Source organism: Pelodiscus sinensis, chromosome 29 (assembly GCF_049634645.1).
Source record: "Pelodiscus sinensis isolate JC-2024 chromosome 29, ASM4963464v1, whole genome shotgun sequence".
In the NCBI taxonomy this organism is placed as follows: Eukaryota; Metazoa; Chordata; order Testudines; family Trionychidae; genus Pelodiscus; species Pelodiscus sinensis.
Genome location: NC_134739.1, coordinates 984,550 through 1,003,487, shown reverse-complemented (window position 1 = coordinate 1,003,487; position 18,938 = coordinate 984,550). Strand labels below are relative to the sequence as shown.

Genomic DNA, 18,938 nt, shown 5'->3' with positions numbered 1-18,938 from the left:
GGAATGAGCAAAAAATGCAAGTGACTGCACATGTGTAGGAAAAGCCAATCTGATTATACCTTTAAGATGGTGCACTGGCTTCAATTTTAGGGTGCTTTTTGACAGGTTTGTTTGGGCTCTTCTGGAAGGACTTAAGGTCCACCTCAAACCCTTATTTAGTGTTATGTCTTTTCTTCCTATTTCCTTATAAACACAAGCTGGGCTTTTTGCATCCCTGCCAATCTAATAGGCTGTGTCTACATTGGCCCCTATTCCGTAATAGGGATGCAAATGTAGCACTTTGGAATAGGCAAATCCGCGGGGGATTTAAATATCCCCCGTGGCATTTGCATTAACATGGCTGCCGCTTTTTTCTGGCTTGTAGATAAGCCGGAGAAAAGCACCAGTCTGGACGCGATCCTCCAGAAAATAAGCTCTTTTCAGGAGGATCTCTTATTCCTACTTTCAAGAGATCCTCCAGAAAAGAGCCTATTCCAAAGTGCTACATTTGCATCCCTATTACGGAATAGGGGCCAATGTAGACACAGCCACAGTGTTTGCCAAGAGAAATATTTAGAGAGTCAAACCTGGCCAAGAAAGTGAATGGTTACGCACCCTCTCATGACTTAAAACACAACAAATGGCCTGGTAGCAATGTAGAGACTAGCAAAACATGTAGATGGGATCAGGAGCTTTTGTGGGCACAGCCCAAGCCTGTTGTTCTTCGAGATGTGTTCCTCATAGGCATGTGTGCATGGCATTCCCTAGCAGCTACCTGTGGGATGGGCTATGGAGCCCTCTGGAACGGCACTAGTAGGGTGCTCTAGGACCCTGCCAACCTGATCCCCCTTCAGTCCCTTCTCGCCAGCCATGGAAAGTGGAACTGAGCCCCTAGCATCTTGCTCACTCCTAGAACTTGTGAGGAAAGTGACCTGATGGGGACCAGCTCAGCTCGGTGAGAATTGAAAGGATGGTCCCTAACACCAGAGCCACTTGACCCCATCAACTGTATGTCTGAGAATGTGTGAGTCCGTCTGTCCATCTGCGAGGCCATTTGGTCAAGAATTGCTCCTAAATGGTAAGAGCTAGGACCTCCAAATTTGGTAGGCAGCTTCCTCATATCCCAACAAAGCAAGGCCAGGGTTTGGTTGTGCCAGGACAGTGGGATGTGCGTGGAATGACTGATAGCAGGGACAGTTATACTCCTGAATGACCACACGAGGCAAGCAAGCGCTCTAATCCCCAGGGGGTAGCCACTGGACTGTCAGCTCAACCCCCGCCCTGACCTGGCCCCAATGATCAGTTACCAGCTTCTCTGCCCCCACACACCCCTCTCTACCGGAGCAACACTGGATAAATCTTCTAGTCTTCCCTAGAGATAAAATTCAGCTTAGACCTGACCCCGCCCCCCAGCTTTTCTGCTGGAGTGGAAAGTAAATGGGTGTGGAGTAGATATGAGCAACACCTTGAAAAATAACCCACTATGAGAAGGCGAGTAACTTTTTTTCTTCAAGTGCTTGCTCATATCAATTCCAGTTACATGATTCTTTGAGTTTGAACTGTCCCTTTAAACGTGTGGGAACAGGACAGCTTATGCCAGTAGTATCTAGAAAAATGCTGCCTGGGTCTGGGGGGGCCTACAACCGCTGCTGAGTGGCCTGCAGCTTAAATAGCTTTTGCTGAGTAGTCAGGGTATGCATGCCCAGGGACTTCGATAGCGTGGGAGTCCTTCAAGCTGTGGAAGTCTCGAGTTTGTTTGTTCAGTGAAGAACCCAGTCCCATCAAACAGGAGGTCTGGAATAGTTGGCCGAACCTCTGGAAGTAGACCAAAAAGCTGGAGCCGCGAGTCCTGTGGCACCTTATAGACTAACAGATTTACTGGAGCATAAACTTGCATAATCTGTTAGTCTACAGGTGCCACAGGACTCCTCGTCGCTTTTGCAGATTCAGACTAACACTGCTGCCCCTCTGATACTCGACAGCTGGAGCCATGTGTTGGCTCTCTCAGAAGACAGAACACGTCACATCTATGGTGCGGAGGGAAACCTGGAGCAGCCACTTTACCAACCTTGGTAAAGGCACCAAACTCAGAGTGGGGGACAGGTGGTAGAAACTCCTTACAATTTATTTGCTCAACACTGCTTGTTGATTTGTGATCCCAAGCAGCAAACCCATGGTGGAATAAATTTCGCAGCCAAACAGGTCAGAGGCATTTGGCATCGATTGACTTGGATGCGGGCCTGGTGACTCATTCACTGTCTCAATCACCACTGAGCAGAGTTGAGGGTGGGTGAAGGTATATTCAGACCCTTTTGTGGGTACAAAATATTTACACTCAACCTCTTTGGCAGTTGGGAGAATGGAGGCAAGTGTTTGCCAGGTGCTTTTGGTGTTAGCCTGTATGATTTTAATTACTGGGAGTGCCACTCTGGAGTAGCCTTTTTGTGCCAAAATATCCACTCAGATTTTCCTGTTCGAGGAATTCCTGAATTTGGAGGTTCATATTTTTGGCCCCAGACAGAGGTGGTGCGGCAAGGCTCTGCAGTCCATAGGAGGTGGTCCCAACACCAAGGTCCCTGCCACCACCTCACTGGGAAAGAATGAAGGTGAGGCCATAGGCAGGAGTCATGGGGGGTCGCTCATGGGTACAGGCTTCATGCCCCAAGTCCCAGAGGGAATACAAACCAACACTAGAACTGTAACTATCCAGCCTACAAAAACAGTAAGAATCGACAATTACCAATACTAGGGACAAGTGGGACACCTGAAGCAAGAATATCACTGTTCCAACCACTGTCATGGGAAGTGAAAAGGAACTGAAGGGGGGCTGGGTCGGCAGCATCACATAGAAAGCGCCATGCTGGCACTGCTCCAGCGCAGCTGCTGTGGAAAATCCTCCAAGAGCCACGTAGGCAGGGCATGCACACACTACTTGGAACTGACATGAGCCAGGACTCGAAGAAGCTGTGAAATGACTGACAGTACAGGACTGCAGAAAGCCAGTTTTCTTCTTTTACAAACATCTTCCAATTCACGTCTCAGCCATTTGTGCTTGCTATTTTGCTTTCAAAATACATGGAAGATGACAACTAAACATCTCAGACTGGTGCAAGACACGTGACACTGGCCTCACTCTGCGTCGACTCTAAAAAGGTAGTGACTTTACTCCACTTCCATGAGGGTCACAGCACTTACACTGCCGCAGTTTCAGGGTAGACACTTGTTGCTTACATCTACGGTTGCCTTTCAGAAGCTGTTCCATAACACTTCACGTTGACAGTTAAATTAGCGCCAATGCTCCTGAGGATGAAACGCACTGCTGACACCAGGAGCAAAGTATGGGCATGAAAAAGTGATTTCATTACTGTGGTGACTATACCTTAATGTAACAGGTCAACATAATTTTGTAATGCAGACATCCGCTCCGACAAGTAGTGCTAATGTTACTTCATGGTTTGACAGATGTTAAACAGCACCCATCCTGCTAGGAAACCAAATACATCAACTATGTGAAACGCACAGTCTTGAACTGGAACCACTGTGATAAGCACCATACACTGCTCAGCTGATTAACTATGAGAGCTTCCTCTTCTGACCGCCTACCATTTTCCTGCCACATCTACACACATGTGATTGCCTGATCGTTATACTATGTCCGCTCACTTGCAGAGCATTCATGGTCAAGGAGCTGCCAGCCACTGGATCCAGTCACAGCCCCACTTCATCACTGCATCGCTAGACTGGCAGATATCACAGCAAAGTTGATTAACACAAATGCTGCGTACCCTAGAGCTGATCTTCATCGGATGGCAGGTGCTCCACTGATGAGCAGAGAACAACCCTGAAGCCTCCCATTTACCATAACTGACACCTTATTTGGGCAACAATGTTTAATGGTGGTAAGAAAACTGTTTGCCAATGTGCAGTAGGAGGAGCAATAGCTGCAGGAGCATTGGCTAGTCATGCCCTCAGCCTCTAAGTCTAAGGCATCCCATAATATAATGGCAGGCTGCAGTAAATACAGGGTCTAGTTTCTTTGTGTGAGGGGATTTTGTTCACACAGCATAGGCAAAAACAGCAGAGGAATAGCCAAGTGTCTGGGCTTCTGATTATGGAGCAGACAGGTCTCCACCACATTCTGATCTAACTAGTTTGCTGAGAATGTTGTTCATATTCTAACACTGGCTTTAGTTCTCTCAATGTGGACTCTCACAAGCATGAGTTTGAGAGCGACGCCAATAAATATGGGCTTTATGAAATGAACACGTTTCACTCTAAAGCAATGGACATTAGTCACATGTCAATATTAATGCTGAGAATCACTGCATTCAGTGATTCATAGCAGAAGTATGTCTGAATCTGTTAATGACAGGTGTATGCATGTGTTATTTCCTTGGTATATTAGATGAGAGATATAAATAGGGAATGTTTACATCTGAGCATACTAAACCTTGCTAGTTTAGATACAAACAATTCAGTGCACTTGAGTCTTACCCCCATCAGATGAATCAATTAGAAAACTCAATGTAAGACAAGTCTTGAGCTTTGATAATCCTTTGCTACTTACATAACAGGTGCTGTGACCAAGCGTTAAGTTGCATACAGAACTATGTTACCAGGTGATTTGGACAACAGTCTCAAAGATCTACTATTCTGCTCTATAGATAATACATTTTTGCTATTTATTCCCACAGAGAAAATTCTGTATTTATCCTAGATTGTCTAGGTTTCACGAGAATAAGCAGGACAACCACGCAGAAAGCAATAGATTAAATATGCAGTATATAAACTAGGACACGACTATTTAGGGCACAGCAGCCCCTTAGAGCTTATCCACACTGATGTGGAGTGCAACATACTGCATTGGGAGGGAGGGGGTGATGCAACTGCAAGCCTTGAAAACAGCAGCTATTCCCAGAACATACTAGCACATGTATTTTAACTCTTTCAAGAACAGCTTCCTCAATTTCTTTAAGCTAAGACTTTACCCGACAGACACCATCGAATTTTAATTGCTGTCCATAAAGCTAAGTAACTAAGTGGAAGCAAAATGAAGCCAGATCTTTATTGTAATTTAAAATATGAAGATGGAAACAACTCAGACACGTATTGGCCAGTAACTGGAGGAAGCAACAACCAGTAAGCAAGATATCTTCGGTATTAGTGAGAAGAATGATGTTTGCAGCGGAGTAAAAGGTCAGAAGAAGCAGCAAGATGCTGATGATTATATGGGTCAAAACCTTCAAGGTAATATTGATTTACACTAGCTGATAGGACTGGTCCCCCCACCCCGTAATTAATATTGGCTACACACAAGGAAGTGCTCATTTGTTTTTGCTTTCCTTGTTTTCTCATTCAGTCTGTGCCAATACAGGATTTCTTGAAGATGCTGCTCCCTGCTGAGGAACACTGGTATTGGCACTACACCATACTGTGGAATGTGTCCTATAGAAGAAACAAGCTCCCGAAGGAAATGGTTCAGTCAGTTGTGGTTTTCCCATTTATAGCCCCTCACTCATCATCAGATTCACTTTCCCCACACCACCACATTGTACTTCCTGAGAAGCAGAGAAGAGACCTACAAATGAACAGGCCCTAGGAGTATATTGGTAGGGTCACATTGGGAATCTGGACTATTGTTGCCCTTGCTATTCCTGTGCTGAAAATGGAGTTCATTCCCCATGTCCCTGGGACACGCATCATCATCAAAAAAGGAAAGAATTTGCATCCAAATCCCCTAGCCCCAAATTATGCATGACAGACATAACACTTCCATACAGAGTAAAGACGCAGCTATTTACTCATAACATTTGAACTATTCAATAACATATGCACCTACCTTAACTACACAGCAACCCTGCAGTTTAGTGCTAACAGCAAGAGTACTGTTTGCTCTTTACCAAATAATGGTATATGGCAGTTTAGCTGACAGGTTATACTTCAAGTGAAATGTTCTTAAGGACAACCCAGAGCCAAATGAAAACCTATTTTATTCCTCACTAAAACAAGCCAGACCCAGCTCTTTCTATTGTTTGAATTCAGAGACTCTTAAAACAAAAGGAAAAACTATGTAGCTCTTTAAAGATTAATAAGATGGTTTAATGAGCTTTCCTGGGCCAGACCCACTTCCTCAGATCATATTCTAGAAGAGAATTGGCATGACCATATATACCAAGGGAATGCAATGAAAAAAGTGAACACATTATTAAACTGAAATCAGATTAGTACAGAAGTTGGGGCTCTTAAGACCGTCTCATGCACATTGCTTATACAAGTATGCTAAGGTGATATTCGTGCCCTACCTAGAACACTTGGCAGTGGAGAAAATAGTATTCTAATGAACAGATGTCAAATACTATTTCTCAATGAAAAGACATCAGTTTTAAAGGACATTACAGGCAGTCCCCAACTTACGCGGATCCGCACTTACGAACAGGGCTTTTCTCGCCCCGGAGCTCGCGGGCGGCGGGACCGCCCACAGCGCAGCAGTCCCGCCACCGCATCCTCCGGGGCGAGAAAAGCTGCTCCGGGTCTCCCTGGTGTGCTGGCGGGGACTCCCCCCCAGCACAGCAGGGAGACCCGAGCAAAGCCGCACGGGCGGTGGGACCCCGCTGCCCGTGCGGCTTTGCTCCTTTGCCCCCCCCCCAGCACAGCAGGGAGACCGGAGCAAAGCCGCAGAGGCGGGGGACCCCACCGCCTGTGCGGCTTTGCTGGGGTCTCCGTGCTGTGCTGGGGGGGGGGGGGGGGACTCCCCCAGCACAGCAGGGAGACAGGAGCAAAGCCACAGAGGCGGCAGGACCTCTGCGCCTCCGCAGCTTTGCTCGGGTCTCCCTGGTCTGCTGGGGGGGGGGGGGGGGGGGAGTGGGCGCAACCATTCCCCTCCCTCCCCCCAGCAGACCAGGCCTTTGTTGCAGGACGCCTGCGGTAGAGCAGCTGGGGTGCTGCCGGGTTGGTCCTGCGCGGAGCTACCCGGCAGTGCCCAGCTGTTCTGTCCCAGGAGTCCAAATTCAGCCGCTGTTGAAACTGATCAGCGGCTGATTCCAGGAAGCCGGGGGCAAAGCAACTCTGCCTAGGGCTTCCTGTAGTCAGCCGCTGATCAGTTTCAGCAGCGGCTGAATCTGGAGCCAGTTTCGACTTACATACAAATTCAACTTAAGAACAAACCTATAGTCCCTATCTTGTACGTAACCCGGGGACTGCCTATATTGGATTATTCTGTGTGAATGGTTCTCAAATTTATCAGGCTAGTCCCTGTATTTTTAAAATATTAAGGTGTGAAAGTCTCAAATGGCAGTCATACAAAAACAAAGCAAATCAAAGGGCCTGGAGGGTTATGGGCACAATTTAAGATAAGCACGTATTGTAGTTACTGAGGATTAAGATTATACAGTAATGAAGAAATGTGAGACATTTTCACTGCCACAGCATATTAAAGCTGCTTGAATAGGGAACAGTCACATGAATGGAACTGTGCATCCATTGGTTATACATGACATCATATGTCAAGACAAGTTCACACTTCCCCATTTTTCCCCTTGAAATAAAATTGACTGCATTGACCATACTTTAGCTCCCTCTTCTGGATACAAACCATTATAACATTCATTAGCTCATTCTAAACTAGAGAACCTGATTGGCCATGTAATTACAGAAATACTATGTACAGCAGCAGACACTGAAGTTTTATTAAGGAGGCCTTCCTCTATCCAAGTCACTGTGTAAATCCTTTTCCTTACCCCAATTAGAATGTTACAGCATGTGCTGCATGTGAAAGGAGGTGGCTTTTGAGTACATAGGAACTGGCTACCTTTCTGCTGGAGAAATGAGCATGTCTCCCCAGTTTGTTATTCAGTGCCTCAAGGAACATCTCATCAGTGACTTTTCCAACATTCATACAGGCATCATCCAAAATGGCAATGATCCCTTTGTGCTGCTGTTCCACAAGGTCCACAATGATCTGGTTGTTGAAATAATCAATCTACAGAACACAAAAGAACAAGTATTTGTAGAAGTCATCTGAGTAAGAAAGAAGCAGATATACAATTAGTGCCCATATCTATGCACACACCAGCAACCAGACAGGGGGAATTATGTGCAATACAGTTGTATTAAATGTGAAATAAAGAAACTAAACTAAGAAGCACTAAGCTCATTATGAAGTAGTAATGCCGTGCTCAACAGTCTCATTCTATTGACCACGTAGACCATTTTTTCCTCCTAGGCCTCAACATCCTCAAAATATCCCACTTCTTGCTTTTCAAAGCATGCCAATCTGTGGGCTACTGATGTGCCATGACCAGGATTTGAGATCCAGTGAGGTAGTGGAAATAATATACATATAAATTATAATGAAAATTACTGCTTTCCAGACAATCTGAAAATATCCTGGACTGCAGACCATGCAGAGCAGAGACTCTCTGCTCTAAGAGAAGTGTACTTGTAGCAGGTGTTGAGTGCTCGTATCCAAACTTCATCCCTTACTTGGACTTTAGTGACCAAAAGCAGAGTAGTTGAATCAGGATTAGATTGTACTAAAGCCAGCAAAAACACCCCCCCCCCCCCCCCCCCCACACACACACACACACACACAACCCACCTAGTCATTAACTAGCATTAAACAATAGGTTTAACTTTGTGAAGTTATCCCCCTGGTCCAGTTGGGAACAAACATAACAGATGAGAATCTGGCCCAATATCTGTTCTTCCTTTTAGAGCACAGAAGTTCTAACACAAAACAAACTAGTGGAAGGGGTTCATCTCTTGACTATTTGGCCAGGCAGCTTTAACGTGATCCACTACGTACCCCATGTGTGTGTCTATAGTTAATCCTCTTTCCTATACAGCTCTGAAGAGCTTTATTTTAAAAGAAGGGGGTAGCTATAGAAGACATATTTGCAGCACTAAGAGGCACAGAGGAGACGGGTGTCCTTTCACGTTTCAGATTACAACTGCACCAATCCCATATCCAACTACAGAATCTTTCATGAATGCGCTTAATGAGACATACACTTATGGCAGAAGAAGCTGGGGGAGGGATAGCTCAGTGGTTTGAGCATTGGCCTGCTAAACCCAGGGTTGAGAGTTCAATCCTTATGGAGGCCATTTAGGGATCTGGGGCAAAAGTTTGTCAGGGATGGTACTTGGTCCTGCTGTGAAGGCAGGAGACTGGACTCGATGACCTTTCAAGGTCCCTTCCAGTTCTAGGAGATAGGCAATCTCTATTAATTTAATTTAAAAGTTGTGACCGCAAGGTAGTGGTATACCTTTATACCAGTGCTATGTCGACTTTAACAGGGTTCAAAAAAGAGCTAGATGAGTTCATGGAGGTTAGGTCCATTAATGGCTATTGGCCAGGATGGGTAGGAATGGTGTGTCTGGCCTCTGTCTGGAAATGGGTGACAGGGGAGGGATCACGTGAGGATTCCCTGTTATGTTCCCTCCCTCTGGGGCATCTGGCATTAGCCACCGTGGGCAGACAGGATACTAGGCTGGATGGACCTTTGATCTGACCCAGTTCGGTTGTTCTTATACAAGATATTGCACAATTTTCCTGGACATTTGCAGGTTACATTTACTTACTGGATAGTCAACTAGTCCTTTATATCCTTACTCTGAACCAGCATCTCCTAACCAAAATCCTACCTGTTAGAAAGGATCAATAAAAAAACCCTGTCTACTTGAACACCTGTTGAACTGGACAAAACAATGATCTTAGCCACAAGGCCAAGAGGCATTTTACACTAGCAGTCAAAGAGGCCACACAGAGGCCAAACACTGTATACAAATGGTGTCTTATGTACTTTCCATTTTGCTTCAGCTAGACTCTAGAGTCTGACTTCTTAACAGGAGAGACGCTGTATGTGTTCTGAGTACAGAGCTCTCACTGACTAACTGAAGTCCAGGTGAGAAGCAACTTCAGGACTGGGCCCTATACTGTTACACTGGATTCAACCAAAGCTCTGCTGCCAATTCACTCACATGCTTCCAGGGAATGCCCTCTCGCTGATACTCCTCCTGTTCTTGCTTTAGAACTAGCTGAATAAAAAGCTGCTGCAGCTTTTCATTGCAGTAATTAATGCAGAACTGTTCAAAACTGCAAAAATAAAGTTGAGAGAGAAATGATTAGTTTTTCATTTGAGGAAAAATGAAACATCAGTTTCCTTATTTAGCAATGCAGCTTGCCTGTTGTTGTCGAAAATCTCAAAACCATAGATATCTAGGACTCCAATGACTGTGTTTTTCCCATGGATTGTGGTATCATAGTCCTTCACTTCAATGATGTCATTGATGTGTGTAACAATCCAACAGAAAAGGCGCTCATATATAGCCTGGAAGGATAACAAACATTGAGCTTAATGTCCAATCTCTAACTGATTTAACTGAATTTCTGCCAAGTCTCTATACTAGTGTCTGTAATAGTTTAGTTCAAGCTGGTTTTCTGATTAAACCCATATTCACTGCTAAAATTAGATCAAAAGTCTGTTTAAGAAGCCCTCTATTCTTTTCAAATAACTGCTGTTCTTTCTAAATTTGTTTATATGGGAACAGAATCTTAAACAGCTCTACCAATTCTTCTACCAACGTCTCCCAATTAAAGCTGCAGTCCATATTGCAACTTGTCTCCACATCAAAGAATTGCATAAATATGGAAAATATATAGGAGAACAGATGAATGCAGGATAAGATTTTTATCCACGGTTACTGAGCACTTAAACAGCACAAAATACAGTACTATGAAATTTTACTATCATTAACTTTTCAAGAAGTAGTCACAAGTAAGGCTATTTTCTGTCTTCAGAATCTAGTAATTTAAATTAGCGAAACTTGTAATGTGTAACTGTGGCAGTATAACCACCTTAAAAGGACATTCTCGTTGACAGGCCCAAATGTTAGTCCTTTCCCAATGCCACTGTTCAACGCCCCCCATTCATCCTTCCCGCAATTAAAATAAATGAGTAGGTAAGCATGCCTCCAATAGTCTGTCACCATCATTCTTCCAAATGAGGCTGCTACTGTTGGCAAAAAACCAAAGGTGTAGCATGTCAATCTTTAAACTGCATTTAAGGATATCCTACCACTCTCGGCTGTGCTTGAGAACACAGATATTTGACAGTTCAATCTCATTAATTGCATTTCCATTGAATAAATACATGAGCCAACAAAGGAGAGACTTCCAACATCTGGCTAAGCCCTGTGGCTAAACTTGTTTTGTGGATTTGTAGCTCATGAATGCCAGGGGGTTATCAGGAAGGCAAAAGTGCAATTGGAATTGCGACTGGCAAACAATGTGAAGTATAACAAGAAAGGTTTCTACAGGCAAGTTAACAAGAAGAAGGTGATCAGAGAGGATGTAGGGCCCCTACTGGATTAAGGAGGTAACCTTGTGACAGATGATGTGGGGAAAGCTGAAGTACTCAATGTTTTTTTTTGCCTCTGTATTCACGGACAAGGTCAGCTCCCAGACTAATGCACTAAGTGACACAGTATGGGACGAAGGTGGACAACCCTTGGTGGGGAAAGAACAGGTTAGGAACTATTTAGAAAAGCTAAACATATACAAATCTATGGGTCCGAGGGTACTGAGGGAGTTGGCAAATGTCATTGCAGAGCCTTTGGCCATTATCTTTGAAAAGCCGCGGAGATCGGGAGAGATTCCGGATGAGTGGAAAAAGGCAAATGTAGTGCCCATCTTCAAAAAAGGGAAGAAGGATGATCCAGGGAACTATAGGCCGGTCTTACCTCGATTCCTGGAAAAATCATGGAAGGGATCCTTAAGGAATCCATTTTGAGGCACTTGGAAGAGAGGACAGTGATCAGGAATAGTCAGCATGGATTCATAAAGGGCAAGTCGTGCCTGACCAATCTGATTAGCTTCTATGATGAGGTAACTGGCTCTTTGGACATGGGAAAGTCAGTGGACGTGATATACCTTGACTTTAGCAAGGCTTTTGATACAGTCTCCCACAATATTCTTGCCAACAAGTTAAGGGAATGTGGATTGGATAAATGGACGGTAAGATGGATAGAAAGATGGCTAGAAGGTAGGGCCCAACAGGTGATCAACGGCTCGATGTCAGGTTTGTGGTCAGTTCCTAGCAGAGAGCCCCAAGGTTCAGTTCTAGGACCGGTTTTGTTCAACATCCTTATTAATGACCTGGATGAGGGGATGGATTGCACCCTCAGCAAGTTTGTAGATGACACTAAACTAGTGGGAGAGGTAGATACGCGCGAGGGCAGAGATAGGGTCCAAAGTCACTTAGACAAATTGGAGGATTGGGCCACAAGAAATCTGATGAGTTCTGCACTTGGAATGGAAGAATCCCAAGCATTGTTACAGGTTGGGGACCAGCCAGCTAAGTAGTAGTTCTGCAGAAAAGGACCTGGGGGTAACAGTGGATGAGAAGCTGGATATGAGTCAACAGTGTGCCCTTGTAGCCAAGAAGACTAATGGCATATTAGGTTGCATTAAGAGGAGCACTGCCAGCAGATCCAGAGATGTCATTATTCCCCTTTATTCAGCTCTGGTGAGGCCACATCTGGAGTACTGTGTCCAGTTCTGGGCCCCCCACTACAAAAAGGATGTGGACCCATTGGAGAGGGTCCAGCAGAGGGCAACCAAAATGATTAGGGGGCTGGAGCATATGACCTACGAGGAGAGGCCGAGGGAGTTGGGTCTTTTTAGTCTGCAGAAGAGAAGAGTGAGGGGGGATTTGATAGCAGCCTTCAACTTCCTGAAGGAAGTTTCCAAAGAGGATGGAGAGAGGCTGTTCTCAGTAGTGACAGATGGCAAAACAAGGAGCAATGGTCTCAAGTTGTGGTGGGAGAGGTCCAGGTTGGATATCAGGAAAAACTATTTCACTAGGAGGGTGGTGAAGCACTGGAATGGGTTCCCTAGGGACGTAGCAGAGTCTCCATCCCAAGAGGTTTTTAAGTCTCAGCTGGACAAAGCCCTGGCTGGGTTGATTTAGTTGGGATTGGTCCTGCCTAGAGTAGGGGGCTGGACTTGATGACCTTCTGCAGTCTCTTCCAGCTCTATGGTTCTATGATTGCCCTAGTTCAGATAATATTTGAACTCTGCTGCATTCAAGTATTTCACTATTTGAACATTCTAAAACTACATATTGAAAAAGAAGCATCCAGATTAACAGCCCCAAAACCTTGCGATCGATCTTCTTACAATTTCATTGGACAACTTCTCTCTTTGCTGCACCTTTCCCTAGAGATTTCGGACTCTGCAATACTTTCATTCATCCATAGGCTCCTACCATTTGTGAAATTAGAGCAAAAACTGACAGGGATTTGGGAAACGGTTGCATGACAAACTAGCACCAACTTGTAGAAAGAGAATTCAGACTCACCTTCGCAAAAGCATCTCTGCCGTAGGTGGCTTCCTGCTCTGTGTGCTGCTTGTCAATGACATCCCGGCCTGTAGCTACCGTTCGAAAAAGCAGAGCCTTCTCCACCATGTCAGACTTTGTTGACAGCAAGTCTGCAATGATGGACACAAGCTTGCTGTTTTCAATCACAGGCGTGTCGCCATCCACTGAAAACTTCAAGTTCCCCTGTAGCAAGTGGTGAAAGACAAGACTGTTCAGTGTGTTTCTGCTGAGAGCACTGCCAGCCATACTGAAGTGAGCACTTCATTTCTAGGGAGTGATCTGCTGTTCAGTTCATTAACAAACAAAACCCCACATTTCTAAGAAATTAACACACTTCTTAATTCAGACTGAATTGTCCTTATGCTCCACTCCCAACTTAGTCTGAATTGTTGTGAGGAAATTCTATGTCCCGTGTTGTACAGAAGGTCAGACTAGAAAATCAAAATTGCCCCACAGGGAAATCTGACCCACTGCTGGCAGGCAGGAATAGTGTGTACTTTTCCAACCAAACAGCACTTCTATCTGCATCTGGATAGAAGAACATCTCAATACCCACAGTAATACAGCCTGGCCGCCCTGTCATTGCCATCTTGGAAGAATAGCTTGCACAAGTCCACATGCAGAGAACTCACCAAGTGAAGAATAGCAGCCAAAATTTTGTAGACAGTTTGAACCTCCTCTTGTTTGAAGCCTATCACTTTCATGGCATCGGCCACGGCTTTGAACTCCGCACCATCACTGATGGAACACTGAAGAGAATGGAGATATTTCTGATTCAGTACCTTTCACACTCTGGACAGACACTGTAGAATACAAAGCATCACCATTGTATGGCTTCAGGGACTTGATGTGGCAGCCATTATGCAACGGCCACAGAATCAGATGTGAAAAAAGTGAATATTGCTCACAATAGTAGGTCACAGCCACTTTTTATTCTATTTATCACATAAAAAACCTTCAGTCAACCAGTCAAAAGTTAAGAAATGCCAATTTCACAGGTACCCATACAATTTAATCCTGCCTCCTTTGTACAAAAATCCTATCATCTGAAAAACTGGGTGTTCTGAATGAGGGATGATGCCCTTTTCTGTACATTCCTGCCCTTTAATTAACCAAAGTCTTTTCACAGTGGTTAACTCTTGAGATTTAGTTGGGATTGGTCCTGCTTTGGGCAGGAGGCTGGACTGGACCTCCTGAAGTGTCTTCTAGCCCTAGGATTCTCTGATTATCAAACGCAAATTGTCTTGCCTGCAAGTGCTAAAACAATAGACAGTGAATCCTAGAGAGTCCCCAGGAATGCTAGGGAAGCTGGAAGTGAGTTGGCAGAAATCCAGGAGAACCAAGGGAAATACTATGGGGGCTTCTGAATTGGAAGCAGCGACCTTCCTGTGCCTGTTGTATAACCAGAGCAGTCTGGGAGGACATGAATAAGCAGGGAGCCAGGCATGGAGAATCCTGCAACATCCATGCCAAGGGAAGGATTAAATCTTGAAACTATAGATATGTAAGTAGAACAGGGAATGTTTAGTCAAATGCAATCAGATTATTTTTGGGTTTCTCTGGACTTCTCTGTGCTGAGCACATATAACTAACCCCTACACTAACTTTCTAAACTCAATCCCAGAGAAGCAATTCTCTGTGTTTTAATTCTTTCTTTAGTTGCTCTGTATTACCTAGCAACCAAGTAATGTTTCATCAAGTGTTTCTTCTTTGTTAATAAAAATCCCCCTTTTAAGACCATGATCTGGTTCCTGTGTCCTAGAAGGTGGGAGTTTCCATGTGCACATACCTAGTGCTGCAAAGCCAGACTGCTAAAAGAAATTACAGTTTTCAAGCTCTCTCCAGAGGGAGGGTTAGAGAGCTTAAGGGTACCTCACAGGAAGGAATTCCCAAATGCGCCTTCCTGGGTTTTCAAAGGGATTTTTGCAACAATACCCATCCAAGGCCAGGAAATCTGTGACCTTAGGGAGTTTTAACACAAGCCTTTAGTGGCAAGGCATTTTTAAAGTCACTTGCAGAGCCTCACCTTCAGACAGACAGACCTGCTCTGTTTGTTCTACTTTGCTGAAGCTAGAATTTAGTGACATACATACAGCCTTTGATGAAGACAAAAGGGTTACCCTATTCTACAACGGGTCTACAAGAAACAATGTACATGTCTAGTCCACTTCAGGTGTGTGCTCATGCCCAATGCATAGTTATTGGAGAGTTCTCCCTCAGTGTGTCCATTATGAACTTTGTGAGCCTGGCTTCATCAATACCAGCCTAGCTTTGTCAATACTAGATTTAAGCTCCCAGGTGTAAACAGGATCCGCTATAAGGAAATAACCAGTCCAGACACTTCAAAAATCTGATTGACATGATATTGGTAAAAAAGAGAATCAGAGGTTGGAAAGCTACTGATACGTGGATCCTGATGGAACTAATGGCCAAACTTTGCTGTTAGTTATAATTAGAGGTGTTAAAAAGCAGGTAATTGGGTCACCGTCTAACTGCTAAAGTGTTCAGTGGTTACACACACTGGCAACACAGGGCGGGAGCCGGCTGCCACCCCATGCTGCTGTCTCTTATGCCAGGTATTTGCATACACCAATTGCTGCCTGCAGCCCCGACTGCCGCCCTGTACTGGAGGCTCCGATACAATTTTTGTGAAGCTACTTAGACCACGAACTGTTGAGGTTGATTCTTAGGGCCCCATTACCACCTCCTAGTACAGTGGTCTCCAAAATTTTTAACCACGAGATCACTTTTTCAATTTAAACTGTGACAGCGAAGAACTTCAAAAAGATCTCACCAAACTAAGTGATTGGCCAACAAAATGGCAAATGAAATTTTATGTCGGTAAATTTAAAGTAGTGCACACTGGAAAAAATAATCCCAATTATACATACAATATGATGGGGACTAATTTAGCTATGACTATTCAAGAAAGAAATCTTGGGGTCGTTGCGGATAGTTCTCTGAAAAGCTTCACTCAGTGTGCAGCGGCAGTCAAGAAAGCAAACAGATTGTTAGGAATCCTTAAAAAAGGAATACAGAATGAGAGAATAGCTTATTGCCTGTATATAAAACCATGGTACACCCACATCTTGAATACGGCGTACAGATGTGGGCGCCTCATCTCAAAAAAGATATACTGCCATTGGAAAAGGTTCAGAAAAGGGCAATAAAAATGACTAGGGGTTTGGAACAGACCCCATATGAAGAGAAATTATAAAGACTGGGACTTTTCATCCTAGAAAAGAGGAGACCAAAGAGGGGAAACAATAGAGGTCTATAAAGTCGTGACTGGTGTGAAAAAAGTGAATAAGAAAGTTATTTACTTACTCCCACAATATAAGAACTACGGGTCACCAAATGAAATTAATAGGTATAATTAATAGGTGTAAAACAAACAAAAGGAAGTTTTTCTTCACTCAGTGCACAGTCAACCTGTGGAACTCCTTGCCAGAGGATGTGGTGAAGATTAGGACATTAACAGGGCTCAAAAAAGAGCTAGATAGATTCATGGAGGTTTGGTCCATCAATGGCTATTGGCCAGGATGGGTAGGAATGGTGTCCCTAGCCTCTGTTTCTCTGGAAATGACAACAGGAGAGGGATCACATGAAGATTGCCTGTTGTGATTCCTCTCTCTGGGAAATCTGGTATTGACCACTGTTGGCAGACAGGATACTGGGCTAGATGGACCTTTGGTCTGACCCAGTATGGCTGTTCTTATGTTCAAGTGCAATGTAAGACCTACCTCAAACACAAATACCCTTGCCCCACTTCCTTCCCACACCCTTTTAGAGACCTAGCCCCTGCTCCACCCCTTCTCCAAGGCCTCACCTTGCTCACTCCATCACACTTCCTCCACCATCTGCACTCACTTTCACCAGACTGGAGTAAGGGGTTGGGGTACAGGTTGTGGTCTTGGGTCAAGGGGTTTGGAGTGTCGGAGGAGCTTAGCCCAGGGCAGAGGACTGGGGTCCAGAAGGGATTTCAGGGTGCAAGCTCTGGGAAGGAGTTTGGGTGCAGGGGGACTCAAATCTGGGGCAGGAGGTTAGGTGTAGGAGGTGGTTCAGAGCTGGGACAGGGGTTCAGGAAGCAGGCACTGGCTGAGCACTGTTTGAGATGGCTTCCAGGTGGCTGAGCAGTGGAGCTACTCCTGACCTGGGCCCTGTACCACTCCTGGAAGCAGCTGGCAGGTACAACCATGGTGCCACATGCTGCCCCTCATCTACAGGCACTGAGCCTACAGCTTCTACTGGCCACAGTTCCCCATTATTGAGAGACGCAGGAGAGGTGTCTGCAGGCAAGGACAGCATGTGGAGATCCCCTGCTCTGCCTCTCATGACGTGCAGGGACATGCCAGCCACTTCCAGAAACAGCAATTACCAATGGGATAATGACTCCTGCCACGACAGATTAGGAATTTTAGAACTCACTACTCAAAGAATTAAATTTAAGTGTAAGAGAAATAAAAATTATGAAATACAAAGACTAGTTGATGCCCTATTCCCTAGGTCATGCTGGAACCTGCCCCACCGCCTTACTCTCAGGGGGTATGTCTACACTACAGCGCTAATTCGAACTAACTTAGTTCGAATTAGTTAATTCGAACTAAGCTAATTCGAATTAGCGCAGCTAGACTTAAAAACTAGGTAGAATTAGCGTTTTGCTAATTCGAACTAGCATGTCCACACAGAGTGGACCCAGAACAGAGGTTAAGGATGGCCGGAAGCAGTGCCGGCAGGGCATCAGATGAGGACTTAGAGCGTGGAGCTGCTGTCTCAGGCTAGCCGAGGGCTGTGTTTAAAGGGTCCCAAACCCCACCCCAGACAGATAGTTCTCAGGGGTGCCCCACTTGCACATCACACTTGGCACATCACAGCACTCGGCCATCAGCCCGGCTGCACTTGCCGCAGGCTGCCATCTGGGGAGAGGAGGCAATTGGGGGGCTGCAGGAGAGCTTCCACCCCCAGAAGCCCGCAGAGCCAGCCCAGTCCTCCCCATCGGGGGCTCGTACCCCATTCCTCCCTCACCTCCTTCCACTTACCGTTCCCTAGCCCCCCTTCCTGATGTACAAAATAAAGAAAACGTGTGGTCAAAAATAGAATCTCTCTTTATTGAACAAAACTGGGGGAGACTGGGAAAAGGAAGTGGGAGAGGGGAAGAGAGAGGGTAGGAGAGGGGAGGGCAACTACAATGACCAGGGGTTTGGAACAGGTCCCATATGAAGAGAGGCTAAAGAGACTGGGACTTTTCAGCTTAGAAAAGAGGAGACGGAGGGGGGGATATGATAGAGGTCTATAAAAGCAAGAGTGGTGTGGAGAGGGTGCATACAGAAAAGTTCTTCATTAGTTCCCATAATAAAAGGACTAGAGGACACCAAAGGAAAGGAATGGGTAGCAGGCTTCAAACTAATAACAGAAAGTTGTTCTTCACAAAGCAAAGAGTCAACCTGTGGAACTCCTTGCTGCAGGAGGCTGTGAAGGCTAGAACTAGAACAGAGTTTAAAGGGAACTTACAGAAAGTCATGGAGGTTGGGTCCACGGAGTGCTATTAGCCAGGGGGTAGGAATGGTGTCCCTGGCCAAA

The 18,938-nt window shown here is 45.1% G+C and overlaps 1 protein-coding gene across 3 annotated transcripts in view; it reads right to left on the bottom strand.

Annotated features, from left to right (window-relative positions):
* Positions 1-18,938, bottom strand: part of MYO1D (myosin ID) — a 301,918-nt gene that overhangs the window by 196,200 nt on the left and 86,780 nt on the right. For all 3 annotated transcript variants that reach the window (XM_075911435.1, XM_075911436.1, XM_075911434.1), the window contains exons 7-11: positions 13,991-14,107; positions 13,338-13,541; positions 10,162-10,307; positions 9,958-10,072; positions 7,787-7,957 (exon numbers count right to left, since the gene is read on the bottom strand). In XM_075911435.1, coding sequence (XP_075767550.1) covers positions 7,787-7,957; positions 9,958-10,072; positions 10,162-10,307; positions 13,338-13,541; positions 13,991-14,107 — 753 coding nt within the window. The remainder of the gene's footprint in view (positions 1-7,786; positions 7,958-9,957; positions 10,073-10,161; positions 10,308-13,337; positions 13,542-13,990; positions 14,108-18,938) is intronic.